This window comes from Helianthus annuus, chromosome 17 (assembly GCF_002127325.2).
Source record: "Helianthus annuus cultivar XRQ/B chromosome 17, HanXRQr2.0-SUNRISE, whole genome shotgun sequence".
Lineage (NCBI taxonomy): Eukaryota > Viridiplantae > Streptophyta > Magnoliopsida > Asterales > Asteraceae > Helianthus > Helianthus annuus.
This window is the reverse complement of record NC_035449.2, coordinates 96,141,589-96,160,115: the sequence shown is the minus strand read 5'-3', so window position 1 is coordinate 96,160,115 and position 18,527 is coordinate 96,141,589. Positions and strand designations below refer to the sequence as shown.

At 41.5% G+C, this 18,527-nt stretch overlaps 1 protein-coding gene across 2 annotated transcripts; it reads left to right on the top strand.

Moving 5' to 3' along the window:
- Positions 1 to 1,442: 1,442 nt before the first annotated feature.
- Positions 1,443 to 5,017, top strand: LOC110922595 (DNA replication complex GINS protein SLD5). Of its 2 annotated transcripts, XM_022166865.2 has the most exons (7): positions 1,443 to 1,739; positions 1,813 to 1,935; positions 2,350 to 2,432; positions 2,506 to 2,615; positions 2,711 to 2,811; positions 4,542 to 4,617; positions 4,710 to 5,017. In XM_022166865.2, exons 1-6 carry the CDS (start codon positions 1,584 to 1,586, stop codon positions 4,569 to 4,571), a joined length of 603 nt encoding a protein of 200 aa, XP_022022557.1. In that variant the 5' UTR covers positions 1,443 to 1,583; the 3' UTR covers positions 4,572 to 4,617; positions 4,710 to 5,017. The 2 variants fall into 2 exon arrangements, with proteins under 2 accessions (XP_022022557.1, XP_022022556.1); XM_022166864.2 differs by lacking the exon at positions 2,711 to 2,811 and having other exon boundaries at positions 1,450 to 1,739.
- Positions 5,018 to 18,527: the final 13,510 nt, after the last annotated feature.

Sequence of the window (18,527 nt, the reverse complement as noted above, 5' to 3'; positions counted from 1 at the left end):
AGAAAGGCACCTAATGGGGAAGTGACACGTCAGATGAAAGAGAAACCGTCACCTTTTTTTCCGGGAACGTGGACGGCACATGCCTGACAACGTGGAAAAAAGCAACTGACACACTGAAAAGGCGCATGTTCACCTCCGATAAGACAGGGACACCAGACAGTCACATCAGTTCTTTTCCCCCAAGACAACAAAACTCCCTTCATAAGAAAACAACAAGTGCCATGTGTCATACGCCATGCGCCATGCGTCCAGTTGGCTCAACTTTTTACAAGTTACCAATACGCCATGCGCCATGCGTCAAGTTGGCTCAACTTTTACAAGTTACCAATACGCCATGCGCCATGCGTCCAGTTGGCTCAACTTTTACAAGTTACCAATACGCCATGCGCCATGCGTCTAGTTGGCTCAACTTTTACAAGTTACCAATACACCACGCGCCATGCGTCCTGTTGGCTCAACTTCGCATATTACCAACACGCCGCACACCATGCAACCATTGTCACAAAAACTTGCATAGCAAACATACACCATAACAACTACTACCCTTATAAGTCCAGAATCCCTCCTAGACGATCAACTCAACTAGAAGGCACACTGGACTGGTGGGACTTGAAGAGGTATGGTCCCAATTCCCTGCCCACATGGCAAGGACCACACCATTTTTCATCCTACATGGCGCCTACATCAGCAAGATAATCCAGAAGCTTCTGGAAGACATCAAGGTGACACCAAAGATGCTCCCTCCGACAAAAAGGACAACACGTGTCACCAGTCATCAAGCGCCATGTAAGCCTGCAACAAATCAAGGAGCGGACCGACAACACCAGTACGACGTCTCCAGCATGGACAAATGTAGGCGCGCCACGTGTACCATTACACTGACCGCAGCAGAGGAGACCAAAAGGATATTCCCCTTGGTCGGACAGCTGGCGCACTACGACAGCTGGCACGGCTGCTCCTCCCTCCTTTACCCTCCGGCTATAAATAGGACCCTTCATCATTCAGGTTAATTCATTTTATCTTCCATACTCTCACTCTATACACACACTGTTTATTCTCCCTCAGAACAGTACTTATTCTCACACCGGAGCCTGGTTAAGAGAGAAACCCCCATATTCCCCTCTTAACGAGACTAACGGTGTTACTCTTTTGCAGGATTCCGGTCATTCCACGAGAAGAGAAAGAGATTGAACCCATAGAAGAAACAATCTTACAGATTAACCTCAGTGTTAATCTGTGTTTCATCAATAAGTTAGATTTTAATAAAAGAGACGTTATAGTCATTTCAAATAATTACAGAACATTTGAAATGAACTAACAGAATAACTAGATGACGTTAGTATGAACGGACTTTAATAGTTACGAGAGTGCGGCAATTTTTAAAGTAATGAAGTAAAATAATGATTTTTGACTAAGAGAACGGAAAACAAAGTTTTTGATGCTGTTGCTGAGATAACCGGACAAAAGGTACTCGGTGCCGGTAACAAAAGCTTTGGCGCCAAAACCCTAAAAATTCCCAACTTTTTCATCATTTTCACCAACATTTGTTCATTGTTTACCTACCTACCTACCTATTGTTTTGTATGGAGTCGGAGGGTACAGATGACTACGAGACCTTGATTTCCACCACCGACGCCGATCTCCTCAAGCGTTCATGGCGCAACGAGAAGGCTGCTCCAGAGATTCTTCAATTTCAGTCTTCTTTGGTTCAGAGATCTAGAGAGCAGATTCAATTGATGGTATCATATCATCCTAGTTTATTTCTGTCTAATTGGCAATTTTGAACAGCTGTGGTTGTAATTTGTTTCTCAGGAAGAAACAGTGGAAGAACTTGTAGCGAATGATGAGGATCCGCTTACTGTTTCTCTTTATCAAATGGATATTGACAGGACTTTGTTTTTGTTGAGGTCCTATTTAAGGACTCGTCTTCAGAAGGTATCATAGCTTCAATCTATTCTATACACTTGCTTTAGTTTATTCTTTTATAATCAATTTCATCCAACTTGTGTTTTTATCAAGTAACTTTTCTCATACAACTATTTGAAACCTAATACTGCTGAGCAACCAAGATCACATGTCAGCCCAGCAATGGTTTTGAGCTAAAAAAGCGAAAATGAAGCTAGGTGATTTATCTTTAAAGAAATCTTCTTAAAAAACTAGGGAAACATATGTTTGACCACCTACTAATTTGAGATTTTTAAAACTCAGAACCACTACTCAACAGAGTTACCTGTTGTTGACCAAGTGAATAAACAGAATACATGTTTGACCATCTACTAATTTGAGATTCTAAAAGTTGCTATGTATTCATCTAACTATGCATACACGTTGATTTCATTTCACTTACAGATTGAGAAATTCATGTTTCATATCCAAAAAACTGAGGATCTTTGGGCTAGACTGTCTAGACAAGAACAAAAGTTTGCCAAACAGTAAGAGTTTTTCATTTTCTCTGCAACTACAGCGTAAATCATTTTCTTAAAATTTCAAACGAATTTGTTTCAGGTCCATTGCAGACTTGAAAACACATTTAGAACAATCTGTGTTATCTAAATTGCCTGATCGTTATCAGTCTCATTTGAAGCAATCTGTCATTAGCGAAGAGGCTGACATGGGTATTTTCTTTTATTTGAACTGCACATACATTCAAATCTGTATGTTTGCCAATAACTTAATATCAATGTTTTCATAAGACTCGTCATTGAATCAGCTGCCTTACTGGTTCATTGGTCAGACCGTTACATAGTTCCATATGTACTTGATCCACTATATGTGATCTTGAATAGAAGAAACGACACATTTACTTGCAAGGTAATGTATATCACATGTTTTAATCTGAGTATATATGTGTGTATGTATGCAATTGACAGTAACCTGAAGCATATATAATATTTGGTGTAAATTACAAAATTCGTCCTTTATGTATGTCACTTATTGCAAACTGTGTCCTCTATCTTTAATAATTACAGAATACGTACTCGATGTTTGCAAACCCTTGCAAGTTATGTCCTTTATCCCTAACTCAGTTAATTTTTTGTGGTTAAATCTGACCAAATGGACCCCACATGAGGGTATTTTGGTCATTTTACTCTTATGTGGGGTCCATTTGGTCAGATTTAACCACAAAAATTAACTGAGTTAGGGCTAAAGGACATAACTTGCAAGGGTTTGCAAACATCGAGTACGTTTCTCTGTAATTATTGAAGATAAAGGACACAGTTTGCAATAAGTGACATACATAAAGGACGATTTTTGTAATTTACTCTAATATTTGTGTATGTATGCAACTGACAGAAACCTGATGTATATGTAACATGTGCATATGTATGCAACTATAATCTTTTTTTTTTTTCTATGAACTTATAATCTTAATTAGTTTAATATTAATAATTTCATTTAACAAAAAAGTTGCAGAACAGTTGGCAAGTGACAAAGTTTTCAAACTTCCCAGTTGTCGTATTCAAAACATGCTTACTTTGCTTTTATAATTACTTTGTGTCTCACTGCGGATTGATTCAACGCCGCGTGTTGCTTCAATATATAAGGGTCGTCCATCTATAAGCTCATTTGTCTAAATGAGAACCCATACCACATTGCTGGTTGCTTTCATTTCTTTGGGCTCTTCCATCTTTAAGAACATGAAGTGACAATCTTTACTTAATCAGGTTCACCTTGTTTGTTTAAAAACCGTACGATTTGTTGTAGCGCGTTACAGTTGAACCAGTTTGGCCTTAATAACAACACTGCTTTGTATTTATTAGATGTGGCAGTTTTTACCCAATTGCTTTTTAACTTGTTGATTTGGGTCGTCTTTTATCTTAAATTGTCAAATTAAAAACATTAATTAAAAGGGGAACGGGGTCAACTTAGTCAAATGGATATTTTCTTTTATCTGAAGTTCTGAACTGGTCAGTTGAGTCAAATGGGACACTTTGTACTTGTATGCGTTTTAATTTGTTGATTTGGGTTGTCTTTTATTTAAACTTTCAAATTAAAAGGTTAGTTAAAACGGAAACGGGTCAACTAAGTCAGGTGGTTCAACAAGGTTGAAATTTCCCCAAACTTTATCTGTAATATATATATATATATCTTGAATCTTTATGTGTATGACAGTTTTTTACCCATTTGCTTTTTAACTGGCTGATTTGGGTTGTCTTTTTATCTCAAACTGTCAAATTAAAACATTAGCTAAATGGGGAACAAGGTCAACTGGGTCAAATGGGCAATTTCTTTTACATGAACTGAACTACTTAACATACATTAGTTTGTATAAGCACATACCTGAATGCGTGTCTATATACTATATGTATTAGATGTGGTGATTTTTACTATTTTTCTTGTTTACTTAGTTGACTTGGGTTATCTTTTATCTCGAACTGCAAAATGAAAAGGTTCGCTAAAGGGGAACGGGTCAACTGAGTCAAATGGGTCAACATGGTTAAAATTTGCCCAAAGTTTATCTTTAATGCGTACGTCTTAAATCTTTTATTTTATGGATTTAGATCTTTATTGTAATACCAGTGTATTATTCTTTTCTTCAGTTCCAGAACCGAAATTGGATGCATTTGTGATCTGTAGAACCAGGAAATTTTTAGGAGCTCTCCCGGTGGATGACAGGCAACTAATCTTTTCCCTTATTTGAAGAGTTGTTTTAGTTAGTTAGTTAGTTATAAGAACGACTATTTAACCACTACCATTTTTCATGACAGTGGAGAAGAAAACCCACTGGACATGTATGCAGGGGACATATATGCACTCCGTTACAAGTCGATTAAGCCACTAATCGAAAGCGGTCAACTTGATTTGGTTTGACTTTGGTTTCCCATGTAACTTATGATGTGATCTGAACATGGTGTAGTGTTTCTATTTGCTCTTCTGTGTTGTGGAATGTCAAAAGTTCAAGTGCCACTAGGGGCGGAAGTTTTGTATAGCCTTTTGAGAGTAACTATCTGGTAATTTATGTGTCATATGTTTAGCTTTGAATAGGTTGATTATGATAATGGATGATCATTTTACATGCGACTCGATAAAATAATAGCTTTCACAAATATGACTAACAAAGAGATGGTAAAATCAAAGGAAATAATAAGAAGGGAATGAATTAATCAAATTACTAATTTAAGTGTTCTGAATGATTCAACAATCGGTTGTTTTAGGCCAAGCAAAATGGGAAAATGAATCAGTTGGTAATCGGTTTTAGATTGTATTAAGCATTAGGGGAGGCGGGGTGGTACGTGATGGACTACCCATCACGAGTGATGAGCATCGGAACACCGCCGCCACCATTGAGTTCCACGCGTGAAACTTATAACGCGTGGAAATCTTCACGCGTTGTAGAAATTAATTGTATGTGTATGACTTGTACGTTGTGTATTAATACTTGTACGTTGGAATTCCATCACTAGTGATGACCACCGCCACTAAAAAATGCTTCTGAGTGATAGAATAGTAGTTGCTGAGGCAAGAGTTTAATTTTTCCAAAACCAATCAGATTGAAATTTGTGTCTGGTGAGGCAAACCTAATTGAGGATATAATGAGTTACTAGAACTGTTCACAACATCTTAGGTACATCTTACATACATGATAAGGACACTGGGGCAGCTCTCGTCAAGAACAATGGGTGGGTGGGGTTATCCAACATCGAAGACCTCCGAGTTTTGAGTGCATCCCAATGAGAACTTCACCAGGTTAACCAGAAACAAAGTTGTAACGTCTGGATGGACAAAACAAAAAATATTAGTTGATACGAAGGGTCAGGCGTTACCGCAAATCATCTCACATAATTCACTAACTAAACCTTTTTTTACAATAAAACGTAAATGAGGGTATCATTTACATATGAAAAATTGGTTTTTAATAAACCAACCTTTGTCCCGTTGGTAAATAATAATCTTACCTACGTAATTGGTATACAATGAACTTTCGTTAATTTTTTTTAACTGAAGTTAGTTTTTAAGTTTTATTTATTACACAAACAGTCCCTGTAGTTGTTTTACAGTACACATATGTATATATAATATTTAATTACATGGCCCTTGACGTTTTTTTGTTTTACAAAATAGTTAAAACTAGTAAATTACAACTACATGGACTGTTTGTGTAATAAATAAAACTTAAAAATTAACTTCAGTTAAAAATAATTAACGGAAGTTCATTAAGAACCAACATATTGATAGGTAGGATTATTGTATACCAATTACGTAGGTAAGATTATTATTTGCCAACGGGACAAAGGTTGGTTTATTAAAAACCAATTTACTTTTATATATATTCATATATACTATAATAATAATTATTATTTTCATGTTTTAGCATGGCTGGTTTGTACATGTGGCTTTAACATTGTTTTACTACATTTGTTTCAAGTATCTTTGGCTTTTTGGTTTGTAAGTTAATGTCACAAAGACGCGTGTCCTCTGAGTTGAACTTTAATTTCTTTTCTTCTTCAAAACCCTCCTCTGTACTCTTGATTCAAGGCTTTTTGGTATTCTCCACCATCATCTTCAAACGGTCACCACTCACCAACATCAGACGATTCAACGACGAAGAGAGAAAACTGATGGATTCAAAATAACATCGACCATACCAGGCGGCGCCGGTGGGTTGTGTTGATTTACGCCGGACCTTGGTGGTGCTTCTTTGTTGGTTCCAGACGGTGTCTGGGTAATGTTATTTCGTATATTAGATTCGCAATCAGGATTGTTTGTTTGTAATGGGCCTAATTTTTCCTATATTTCTGATTTAGGGTTTCCTCTAATCTTTCTTCAAGTAGTGTTACTGATGAAACATGGAATAACACTGAGGTTAAACTGTGGGGTTGTTCCTTCTGTGGGTTCAATCTCTCTCTCTGCTCGTGGAATGGCCGGAATCCTGCAAAACAGCAACACCGTTAGCCTCGTTAAGAGGGGAATATGGGGGTTTCCCTCTTAACCAGGCTCCGGCGTGAGAATAAGTACTGTTCTGAGGGAGAATAAACGGTGTGTGTGGAGTGTGTGAGTATGGAGGGTAAGATGATTCAACCTGAATGATGAAGGGTCATATTTATGGTGAAGGAGGGAGGAGCGGCTATGCCAGCTGTGGTTGCGCGCCAGCTGTCCGACCAAGGGGAATATCCTCTTGGTCTCCTCTGCCATGGCCGGTGTAGTGGTACACGTGGCGCGCTTGCATTTGCTCATGTTAGAGACGTCGTACTGGCGTTGTCGGTCTGCTCCTTTATTTGTTGCAGGCCTACATGGCGTTCGATGACTGGTGACACGTGTTGTCTTTTTTGTCGGATGGAGCATTTTTGGTGCCACCTTGATTTCTTCCAGAAGCTTCTGGATTATCTTGCTGATGTAGGCGCCATGTAGGATGAAAAAGTGGTGTGGTCCTTACCATGTGGGCAAGGAATTGGGACCATACCTCTTCAAGTCCCCCCAGTTCAGTGTGCCTTCTAGTTGAGTTGATCGTCTAGGAGGGATTCTGGACTTATAAGGGTAGTGGTTGTTAAGGTGAATGTTTGCAATGCGCGTTTTTGTGACAATGGTTGCATGGCGCGAGGCGTGTTGGTAATATGCGAAGTTGAGCCAACTGGACGCATGGCGCATGGGTTTTGGTAACTTGTAAAAGTTGAGCCAAATGGACGCATGGCGCATGGGTTTTGGTAACTTGTAAAAGTTGAGCCAAATGGACGCATGGCGCATGGGTTTTGGTAACTTGTAAAAGTTGAGCCAAATGGACGCATGGCGCATGGGTTTTGGTAACTTGTAAAAGTTGAGCCAAATGGACGCATGGCGCATGGCACTTGTTGTTTTCTTCTGAAGGAAGTTTTGTTGTCTTGGGGGGAAACAACTGATGTGACTGTCTGGTGTCCCTGTCTTATCGAAGGTGAATAGGCGCCTTTTAAGTGTGTCAGTTTCTTTTCTCCACGTTGTCAGGCGTGTCCCGTCCACGCTCCCGGAAAAAGAGGTGACGGTTTCTCTTTCTTCTGACATGTCTCCTCCCTATTGGATGTCTTTCTGGATTCCTGACGGCCCACTACCCATCGCATTAAATGCGATGGGTATAAATATATGGCGGTTTCTTCCTCTTTCTTCACTTTTCAAAATTTCAAGTCTGGTTTTCTCTCTCACTTCTTCATCTTTCCTCCTTCTTTTTTCTTGAGTGTTTTCATCTTATACTTCTGATTTTCTTTCGATCATGTCCATAGCGAATCCTTCACAGAAAAAAAAAACGAATAAAGGGAAGACTCCTCCAGGTCCTGACCAGGCGGTGATAGGGTGGAAGGAAGAAGAGTTCCACAATTTAGTGAGGGAGATGGGTTTTCTTCCTGAATGGGGAGCCCAGTTTCCGACTGCTGGTTCCACTGCCATGGATGCACCTCCGGGTTACATGACTTTATATGCTGCTTTTTTCCGGGAAGGCAACTTCAGGCTTCCGATGACCAGGTTTACTGCCGAAGTGTTGATGAACTACGGGCTCCATCTCTCCCAAATCAATGCTATTGGGCTTCCCCGTATTACCCATTTTGAGTTTGTTTGCAGGGCTAACCATGTTGAGCCGACTTTCGCAATGTTTAACATCTTCTACACTGTTACTTACACCAGTGGTTTCTATTCTTTTAACTCCCGGACGGGTGTTACTCCTGTTTGTTCTGTTCCTTTGAAGAGTTTGCATGATTGGAAGCAAAGGTTCTTCTACATTCGTCGAGGTGCTATCCCTGTGGATATGCATTACCGGTCGGTGGGTAAAGGGATCCCGAAGATAGACGTTTTGGCGGGTTTTGCTGAACAGGACTGGTACAAGAAGGTAACACATAAAGCTACTGCTATTTCTCAGTTGGAGGAAATGGCTTTGGTTGGCGCTGGAATGAGTCTGCGGTGGTTTCCGAAGAACCCTTTGGGTGTTCCTGTTTATGGTTACCAAGGCAAACGTACGTGGTTTTTTCAAAGTGCGTTTTTATTATTTTGTTTTTTGTGCGTTCCTTCTTATTCCCTTGTTTTTCGCAGTTGGATACAGCTTATTAAATGTCTTGGACCTGAAGGCTGCGGGTGCCATGGTTGAGGCGATCCAAGAGGATGGAAAACCGACTTGGTTGGATCAAATTTGTCCACGTTTTTTGCACCCTACGAACGACAGTTTTGCTGCCTACGCCAATGTTGTCTTACGTGAAGCTGATGAAGATGACTCTATTGATCCCACCCGAGAGGAAGTTGTTGTTCTCTCGAGTGGAAGTTCTGGCAGGTCCCTTGAAGATCTAACCTCTCGTTGCGCGCGTACAGGTCCTGTGCAGGGGGCTGTTAACGAGCCTGTTAATGAACCTGTTGATGATGACGTGGAAATTCCTACTGAGACTGTTGGTCAGTCGGGAACAAGGAAGAAGACTAAGGCTGGTGCATCAGAGAGGAGGGAAAAAAGGGTTGAGGACAAGGCTGCTGATACTCCCCGTAAGCGACCCTCTACTCTTCCTGTCCTAGATTACGTTGTCGTTTCTGATACATTGTCTGGTTTAGGGGCCGGAGAGAAACCTCGTGGGTCTGATCCGAATGACCGCTCTACCCTGACGGAAATGATGAAGAAGAAAGCCCTTGAGGACAAAAAGCGGAAACTTGATGAGCAGGCTGCTACTCTTCTTGCCTCAAAAAAGGCTAAACTCTAGAAGGAAACTCCTCCTGCACCTTCAGAATCTGACATTGATATGGGCATATTTAGTGGAGATTGTGGTAATCTCTTGGAGGAGATATATGCTGCTTCTGCTCCTACAGGTAAAGGCTTTTACAGTTGTATGTTTTGTTATATGCTCCTTGAGTTATTTTTTATTGTTATGGTTGTTTTATGACAGGAATCAAGTCAGGTAGAGTGCCGCGCATGGTTGATATTTCGAAAATCACTCCTCCTGCTTCTCCTCCATCTAGGACAATTGATTTATCTCCTCCTCGCGATGATCCTGGTAAGAAGAAGAAAGAGGATGATGTGACTGCTGAGCATGTGGGTGAAGGTGGTGACGGTGGCGCAGGTGGTGCTGGTAGGGATGTTGCGGGCGGCGTTGGTGGAGGTGATGAGGGTAAAAAAGTTGACACCGAAGCCGAGTCCAGTGTGGCTACTCAGCGCCGAACCATTTATACCAAACGCCCGCCGGGCGGTGGCGGTGGTGCTACATCGGGTGTGGCTCGTAGTCCACAGTTTGAGAACATTCGTGCTGATTCCTGGGATACCCATAACCCAGCTTGTGATGATTTGCCACATGCTCCTTGCTGTAATCTAACTCAGGGTTCCCGGATGAATGATCTGGACAACTGTCATGATTTCTTCTCTTTGTCCCTTCCTCCCGCTGAAAGGATGTTCCAGAAAAAGCGCAATCGGTTTGAGTTGTTGGATGATCATGTTCGTGCTGGAGTTAATTATTTCGCCACTTCTCAAGAGATTGTCCGCGAGTGGAGACTGATGGGGGAGGAGACAGTTGAGTTTGAAGATGAGAAGAGGGCGTTTGCTGAAGAGAATGAAAAATTCAATGCTGAGAAGAAGGGTTTGCAGTGGAGGGTTTCAGATGCTGAGCGGAAGCTTGAGCAAGAGAAACAAGTCAACGTTCAAAAGCAAAAGGACTGGGAGTTTGCTTGTAAACGTACTAATGCTGAAATGCAATCCCAACGTGAAGCTATTGTCCGTTTATCCGGTGAAAAGAAAGAAATTGCTGAGGAAGCCCAACAAGCGCACGTTGCGTTTGAGAAGAAGGAGAAAGAATACATTGATCGTATAGCTAAGTTGGAATACCTTGCTAAACAGAAGGTTTCTGAATGTGAGGCTGCTGAACGCCTTCTTGAAGAGAAGGTTTCTGAGTGTAAAGCTTCTGAGCTCCTAGTTGAGTAGGTTTCTGCTGACTGCAAGTGGCTGTTGTCGTGCGCAGTGCCCTTGGTAATTTCTTTTTCTTGTATGTGCTTTCTGTTTGCTTTAACCTCTCTTCTTATGTTGTTCTGTGTGTCTTTGCAGATTGCTGATCATATAGTTAAATCACGTGAGCTTGCTAGCTACATGTTTGAGTTGGGTCAATCAGGATATAATAGTGGGCGAAAGGATGGTTATAGTGAAGGTAGGGCTGCAGTTGTTAATAATGAGAAAGAATATCATTTTGAGTTGTTCAAAGAAGATTGTGGTGGTAAATATGCTGCGAAACGCAAGGAATTTGCATCTCTGGAGTTTGCTGTTGTTAAGGCTGCCCAGAAGTTATCTCGGAAGGCTGATGGTGTTGCCTTATTGAAGAAGGCTCTTGGTGATGAAGGTCACGCGGCTGGAGGTGCAGGGACCAGTCATCGAGAATGAAGAATTCCGGCCTGCATGCCGTGTATGGCCTTAGATGGCCCTGTAACCGTCTGACAATCTTGTGAACAATTTCAACTTTATTTTGTGTATCTGTTACTGTTACTTGTTTGTGAACATTTTAGCTATGCATGGCATCTGTTATGTTAATATTCACTTTTGGTTTTTTGCATGCGAATTTTGTTATCGTCATAATATGTGCATGTATAATTACTTTGATTAGGTGTCACGAATGAATGATGGCGCTGACAGGTTGTGTTGTGTTAGTTACAACGTTTATTCTGTCGTTTATGTGCGCAGGTTGGTTCGTGAATACGAAGTGATCGAGTTGCAGGTTATTGTGTGGACCCAGCTGTGTTCAGCTTTGGGGGCCTTACAATGTTTATTTACCATGCTATCGATATTTTCGTGTTTATGTGGGCATGAAGTTTTGTTTTGGCCTTTTGTAGGCTTTGGTTGTGTTTTTGACCCGGCTGTGCACTTGGTTGTGACGAGCCTCGGAGGTCTACAACGTTTCCTAAGGTCGAGCCATTGGTGTTTTCGTGTATGCCCAAAGTAATATATGTAGTTGTGACAAGAAATTTGCATGAGACAGAGATAGCCAAACACTTCTTGTATTACTATAAATGTGTTGGCAATTCTGTCGTTGCGATTACATAACCCTTTGATTGTTTACATATAGCACTTTCTCAATTGTTGAGCATTCCAAGTTCGTGGAACCTCCTTGTTGTCAATGGTGCTTAGCTTATAGGCTCCCTTTCCGAGTACTGCATCCACAACATATGGACCTTCCCACTTGGGAGCTAGTTTTCCGAGTTTTTCGGTATTAGAAGCCTCGTTGTCTCTCAGGACGTAATCTCCTAGGTTGAAGGTGCAGATTTGGACTTTGGAGTTGTAGTACTTCTTCAACTTTGTTTTGTACTTTGCTTCATTGATTGCCGCCATCTCTCTCCTTTCTTCTAGGAGGTCCAGGTCGATCCTCCTTTCTTCTTCGTTATTGATCAGGTTCATGGAGAGCATTCGTGGTGACGGCAATCCTATCTCCGCCGGTATAACTGCCTCGGACCCATAAACTAAGCTAAACGGTGTCTCTCCGTTGCTTGTTTTCGGCATTGTTCTGTGGGCCCATAATATGCTGGGCAGCTCGTCAACCTAGCCTCTTCTTTTCTCTCCCAATCTTGCCTTGATACCGTCAACGATGCTCTTGTTAACGGCTTCCACTTGACCATTCCCATGCGGGTGCGCAACCGAGGAGAAGGTGTGTTCAATGTGTAATTCTTTGAACCATCGTTGAAGATCGTCTGCAGCAAAGTTCGTCCCGTTTTCGGTGATGATTCTTAACGGTAGTCCGAAACGACATATGATCTGTTCCCATATAAACCTTTTAACGACAGTGGATGTGGTTGATGCAAGTGCTTTCGCCTCTACCCATTTTGTAAAATAGTCGACTGTGACTATTATGAATTTAACTGCGCCTGGGGCTTCTGGGAAGGGGCCAACCATATCTATTCCCCACTGTTGAAAAGGCCACGCCGTTGTGACTGGTACCAATTCATTCTTAGGGCACATTGTTTTGGCAGCATGTCCCTGGCACCAACTGCACTTTCTCAATTCTTTTACTGCGTCTAAGTGCATCCCGGGCTAGTAGTATCCGGTGTTCATCACCTTTGCTACCACCATTCTTGGTCCAGCATGTATGCCGCAGATTCCCTCATGCACTTCTCTGATCAAATAGTTTGCGTCTTCGGGGTTGACGCATCTCAACAACGGCCCAAGGTATGACTTTCGGTATAAGATTCCATCAACCATCTGATAATGTTCAGCCTTGTATTGGATTTTCCTCGCTTCAGCTTTGTTCTCTGGTAGTTTCCTAGATTGAAGGTACGCGATTATCGTATCGGAGTCATCCACGACGTTGTTCCTACCTGAATGACGCTTACTTCCCTTAGTGGCACTGATGGGTTGCTCAAAACTTCTATGCGCACATCCTTTGCCAGGTGCTGAAAACTTGTAGATGTGAGCTAACTTAGCGCGTCTGCCGATTTATTCTCGCTTCTATTGATGTGGTGCACCTTGTAGGAATAGAAGGTTTGTAGCAACGTCTTTGCTTGATTCAGGTAGAGCGCCATTACATCTCCTTTGGCTTCCTATTGCCCATTGATTTGCCCGGCCACTAACATGGAGTCTACATGCGCTTCGATGTGTCTAACTCCCATTTTGATTGCCAATCTTAAACCAGCAAGGAAAGCTTCATATTCACCCTCGTTATTCGTGCTTTTGAAATCCAACCGTATGGCGTACGTGAATTCATGTTTATTAGGGCTCACCAACCGAAGCCCTGCGCCTGCGCCGTCTTCGTTAGACGCGCCGTCTGTGTATAGTAGCCATGGTTCTTCTACTTGCTGCTTTTCGGCTTTCTCCATTGCTTTACACTCTCGATCTTTGTCATCAGGTACTTCTGTCATGAAGTCGGCCAGCACCTGGCCCTTGATTGCTGGTTTTGGCTTGAAAACCACATTATGGCCTCCCAGTTCTATTGCCCACTTGGCTAATCTCCTAGAAATCTCTGGCCTTGCGAGGATGTTGCCAATATTGTAGTTTGTTAATACGTGAATGACGTGATTGACAAAGTACCTGCGTAGCTGTCTTGATGCATGGATCAGTGCGAGCACCAGTTTCTCCATTATGGCATATCGGGTTTCTGGATCGGTCAGGGTACGAGACACATAGTAAACTGGTGTTTGCACACCTTGTCGATCAACAAGTAAAACTGCTCCTACTGCTCTGTCGGAGGCTGACAAATATAATACCAAAGGTTCTCCCTTGACTGGTGCAGTCAATGTTGGCAATCTGATGAGGCAATCTTTCATCTCGCGGAATGCGCTCTCGGCTTCTGGAGTCCATTGAAACTGGCTTTTCTTCATGCAGTTACGTAGTGTTTTGATAAACGGGAAAAACTTTGCTGCGTGATTGGCCAGGAAGCGGTTTAGTGCTGCCAGACGTCCTGCCAACTTCTGCATTTCTTTGATGGTTGTCGGTGACGGCATTCTCTCTATTGCTTGTACCTTCTCAAGATTTACTTTGAAACCATCTTTCGTAACAATGAAACCCAGGAATTTTCCTTCTTCCATGCCGAAAGAACATTTCGCTGGGTTTAGCTTGATACTTACACCGCGCAGCGTATCGAATGTCTTCTGAATATTCACCAGCATCATGCTTTCCTCTTTACTCATAATCACCAAGTCGTCCATATACACTTCGATATACTTGCCGATGGCATCTTTGAACGTTTCATTCATCAGTCTCTGGTAGGTCGCCCCTGCATTCTTTAGACCGAAAGGCATTTTGGTGTAGCAGTATAGCCCTGTCGGCGTGCGGAATGCGGTTTTGTCTTCGTCTTGGACGGCCATCTGCACCTGGTGGTAACCCTTGTAGCAGTCAAGGTTGCACTTCCATCTGAATGTTGCTAGCGAATCAATCTTTTCATCAATGTCTGGTAAGGCGTAACAGTCATGCGGGCATGCCTTGTTCAGATCCTTGTAGTCTACACACATTCTCCAACTACCGTTTGGTTTCTGTACCATTACTGGGCTCGCCACCCATGTTTGGTATCTGACTCCTCTGATGATACCCGCATTTAATAGCTCCATAACCTGCTCTTTCATGGCATCGTGTTTTATGTCTCCCAAGTGGCGCTTGGCATGTACCACCTGTTTTGCTTCTTCTGAGACGTTTAGTCGGTGTTCTGCTATGTGCCGTGGAACACCCACCATGTTAGCTGGTGTCCAGGGGAACACATCCATGTTTTTGAACAACAGTTTTTTCAGCGCCGCGCGCGTTAGATCGGACATTGCAGGTCCCAAGGTGACTTTCTGTTCTGGGTAAGCGCTGTTCAATACCCATTTTTCTGCTTCCGCACGTGGTGCTGGTTTACTTGCCTTTGCAGGTCTGACTTCATCTGTTGCTAAGACGTCTTTGCTTGCGTATATTATTGCTATCCCTGTTTCTGTTGGGAATCCCACATCTGAATGTGGTCCAGAGCAAATCATACTAAAGTCTCCTTGAGACTCCCTCCCCAAGAGGATATCATGTCTTGAATGTGCGGGCAACACCATGAACGTGACTTCTTCTATTCTTAAATTTCTTCCGTCCGAGAGTAACACCGGGAATGATATCTGGCCGAGAGGAAAGACGACTTCATTGCAGAAACCAGTTAGTGGGTAATCAACTGGTTCCAAGTGTGCCTTGTCCTCTTGGTCGAATTGATTAAAACATTGTTCATATATGATGTCCGCGGTGCTCCCTGGATCGATAAAAATGTAGTCGGTTTGGTAGTGACCAATTACACCAGATATTACTATGGGTCTCCTTTCTCTTGGACCTCCTCTTACAACAGGGAAAACAACTTATCTTTCGCACCACGAGTCGTCTTGTGTGCGCTTGTTATAATTTCTCCTTGGCCTTCGCGGACCCCCTTGAACCATGTGGGTTTCTAATTTCCGAAGCTTTTTGTTATCTGGCCCTTCTTCTCTTCTTTGAATCTGGCGGTAGTCGCGCTTTCCACCCTTTATCAGATGAGTGAGCTTTCCGTCTCTCAAGGCCCTTTCTATTTCCTGCTTTAAGCTGAAGCAGTCATCGGTTAAGTGGCCTGTGTCCTTGTGGAATTCGCAGAAGAGATTTGGGTCTTGACCCCTTTTGTTTCACATCTGCAGGGGTGGTTTGAACTGATGATTTTCGATGGACAAGACCTCGGAAGGGGTCTTTGTTAGAGGTGTCCATTGTTTCTCCCTGTTTTCTCTTTTTACTTCTTTCCGGTGGGCTATCTGGTTGATTGTATGGCGCGCGTCTTCTTTTGATGGGCTTCTTTCTCTATGACCGGACGCTTTCCATGGTTGGCCTCTGCCCTTTTTGTTGTGCCGGTCATTATGGTTATATCCGCGTTGACGGTGATCATCACCTGTTAACTGTTTGTCTGTTTGCGCAATGGTCTTGGCTGCTTCAATGAAGGTTTCCCAATCTTTGGGTCCTCCGTCTCTTCCTTTTACTCGCTTGATTAGATCGTCGCATTTGACTGCCCTCATGAAGTGCGCGCGCATCATCTTCTCGCCTACATCCCCAATTTCTAGACATTCTTTGTTGTATCTAGTGATGAAATCTTCCACGCTTTCGTGGTCTTTGCGCCATATGTTCAAACAATCAGCTGGATCTCTGGTGTGTCTACGTTGCTGGGAGAAGTGCGCAAGGAACTTTTCTCGAAAATCGATCCATGATTTGATCCTTCTTGCTGGTAGGCTGTCAAACCAAACGCGCGCTGCGCCGACGAATGTTTGCGCGAAAAGATGACACCAAGTTGCCAGATTCCATCCACCTGTTGCTCCTGCACCATTAAAAACCTGGAGGTGATCATCGGGGTCTGTCAAGCCATTGTATTTGATGTAGGGTAAAATACATATGTTTGTCCCGTGTAAATTGTATAGTTTTTGTATAGTTTTTATTTATTATTGTTAGTATTAGTATTATACTATATTCTTTTGTGTTTTGCCAGGTCCTGGTGCAAATGCGATAATTAACCAGCTAAGTCCTTTCCGATTTGCCCTTGGTCTTTTATTTCTTATTTATTTTTAGTCTTTTGAGTCGGTTTCCATCCTACATTGAGGGCAATGTAGAGTTTAAGTGTGGGGATGGGAACTATCGTTTAGTGTCTAGTTAGTGTGTCGTTTGAGTCAAAAATTTGGAAAAATACAAAAAAAAAATAATAAAATAAAAAATTAAAAAAATTAGAAAATGTCCTTTGAAATAAGAAGTTTGCAAAATAAAAACGGAAAATGATAGAAAAGTCGGGTTTTTGTTCGGGTTCAAATAATAATAATATGATAGTAAAATAATTGAGCTTCTGTCTAGTTTGGGATGTGCGGGTAGGCTCGGTTCGGTTCTGGGTTTCTTTGATCTTAAATATACCTAAATGTCGGTCTACTAGTGGGTTCTCATCTAGGGAAAGTGGGAAAGTTGAAACCGCCAAAAATAACATAAGGGGCACCGTTATAAAGTTAAAACCGTTAGAGTTTGTGATCATAAAAAAAAATAGAATAAAAAGTGAGCTAGAAACTAAATGAAAGTAGCCATTTCTATGTAGTCTGGGTTGGGGATAGCGACTATACAGCCGGATTACCTCTAGGGTGTGTGAAATCGACCGTGCAAAGCAAAGAAAAAAATAATAATAATAATAATAAAAAGTACCGAAACTAAGTAGTCTGTGGTTGGGGATAGCGACTCTACATCCGGATTGCCTCTTGTTTTGGGAAAGCACCGTCTAGACTCACGAAAGAAAAAAAAAAGAGAAAAAAAAATTGTTTGATTGTAAACTCTCTTGGTTTTGATATAAAACGGTTGGGAATTGGTCCATGATCGTTCTCTTGTCCTATAAGTTTGAGGCGGGATTAGATGGGCATGCGATTTCTAGTGTGAGACCCTAGGTGGATTGACCCATATTTGAACCTAAATTGCATGATAAGGGCTTGGAACCGGGTTTGGGTTTAAGAGGATCGAAATACTTGCAATCGCAACTAACACATGTCTCGATTTTAAATAAATTAACATAAGCTTTTGGCCCGAATGACTATCTTGACTATGATTCCGTTTGCATAATTCTTTTTCGAGGACGAAAAAAGGTTAAGTGTGGGAATATTTGATGTAGGGTAAAATACATATGTTTGTCCCGTGTAAATTGTATAGTTTTTGTATAGTTTTTATTTAGGAAAATTGGTATTGAATAAACCAACCTTTAACCAGTTGGTAAATAATAATCCAGCCTATAGAATTGGTATATAATAATCCTACCTATCAACATGTTGGTACTCAATGAACTTTCGTTAATTTTTTTTAACTGAAGTTAGTTTTTAAGTTTTATTTATTACACAAACAGTCCCTGTAGTTGTAATTTACTAGTTTTAACTATTTTATAAACCTCAAATCGAGGAAAAGGAGGATTTTCGAGTGGTTTTTTTGTTTCATAAAATAGTTAAAACTAGTAAATTACAATTACAGGGACTGTTTGTGTAATAAATAAAACTTAAAAACTAACTTCAGTTAAAAAAAATTAACGGAAGTTCATTGAGTACCAACATATTGATAGGTAGGATTATTATATACCAATTCTATAGGTTGGATTATTATTTACCAACTGGTTAAAGGTTGGTTTATTAAATACCAATTTTCCTTTTATTTATTATTGTTA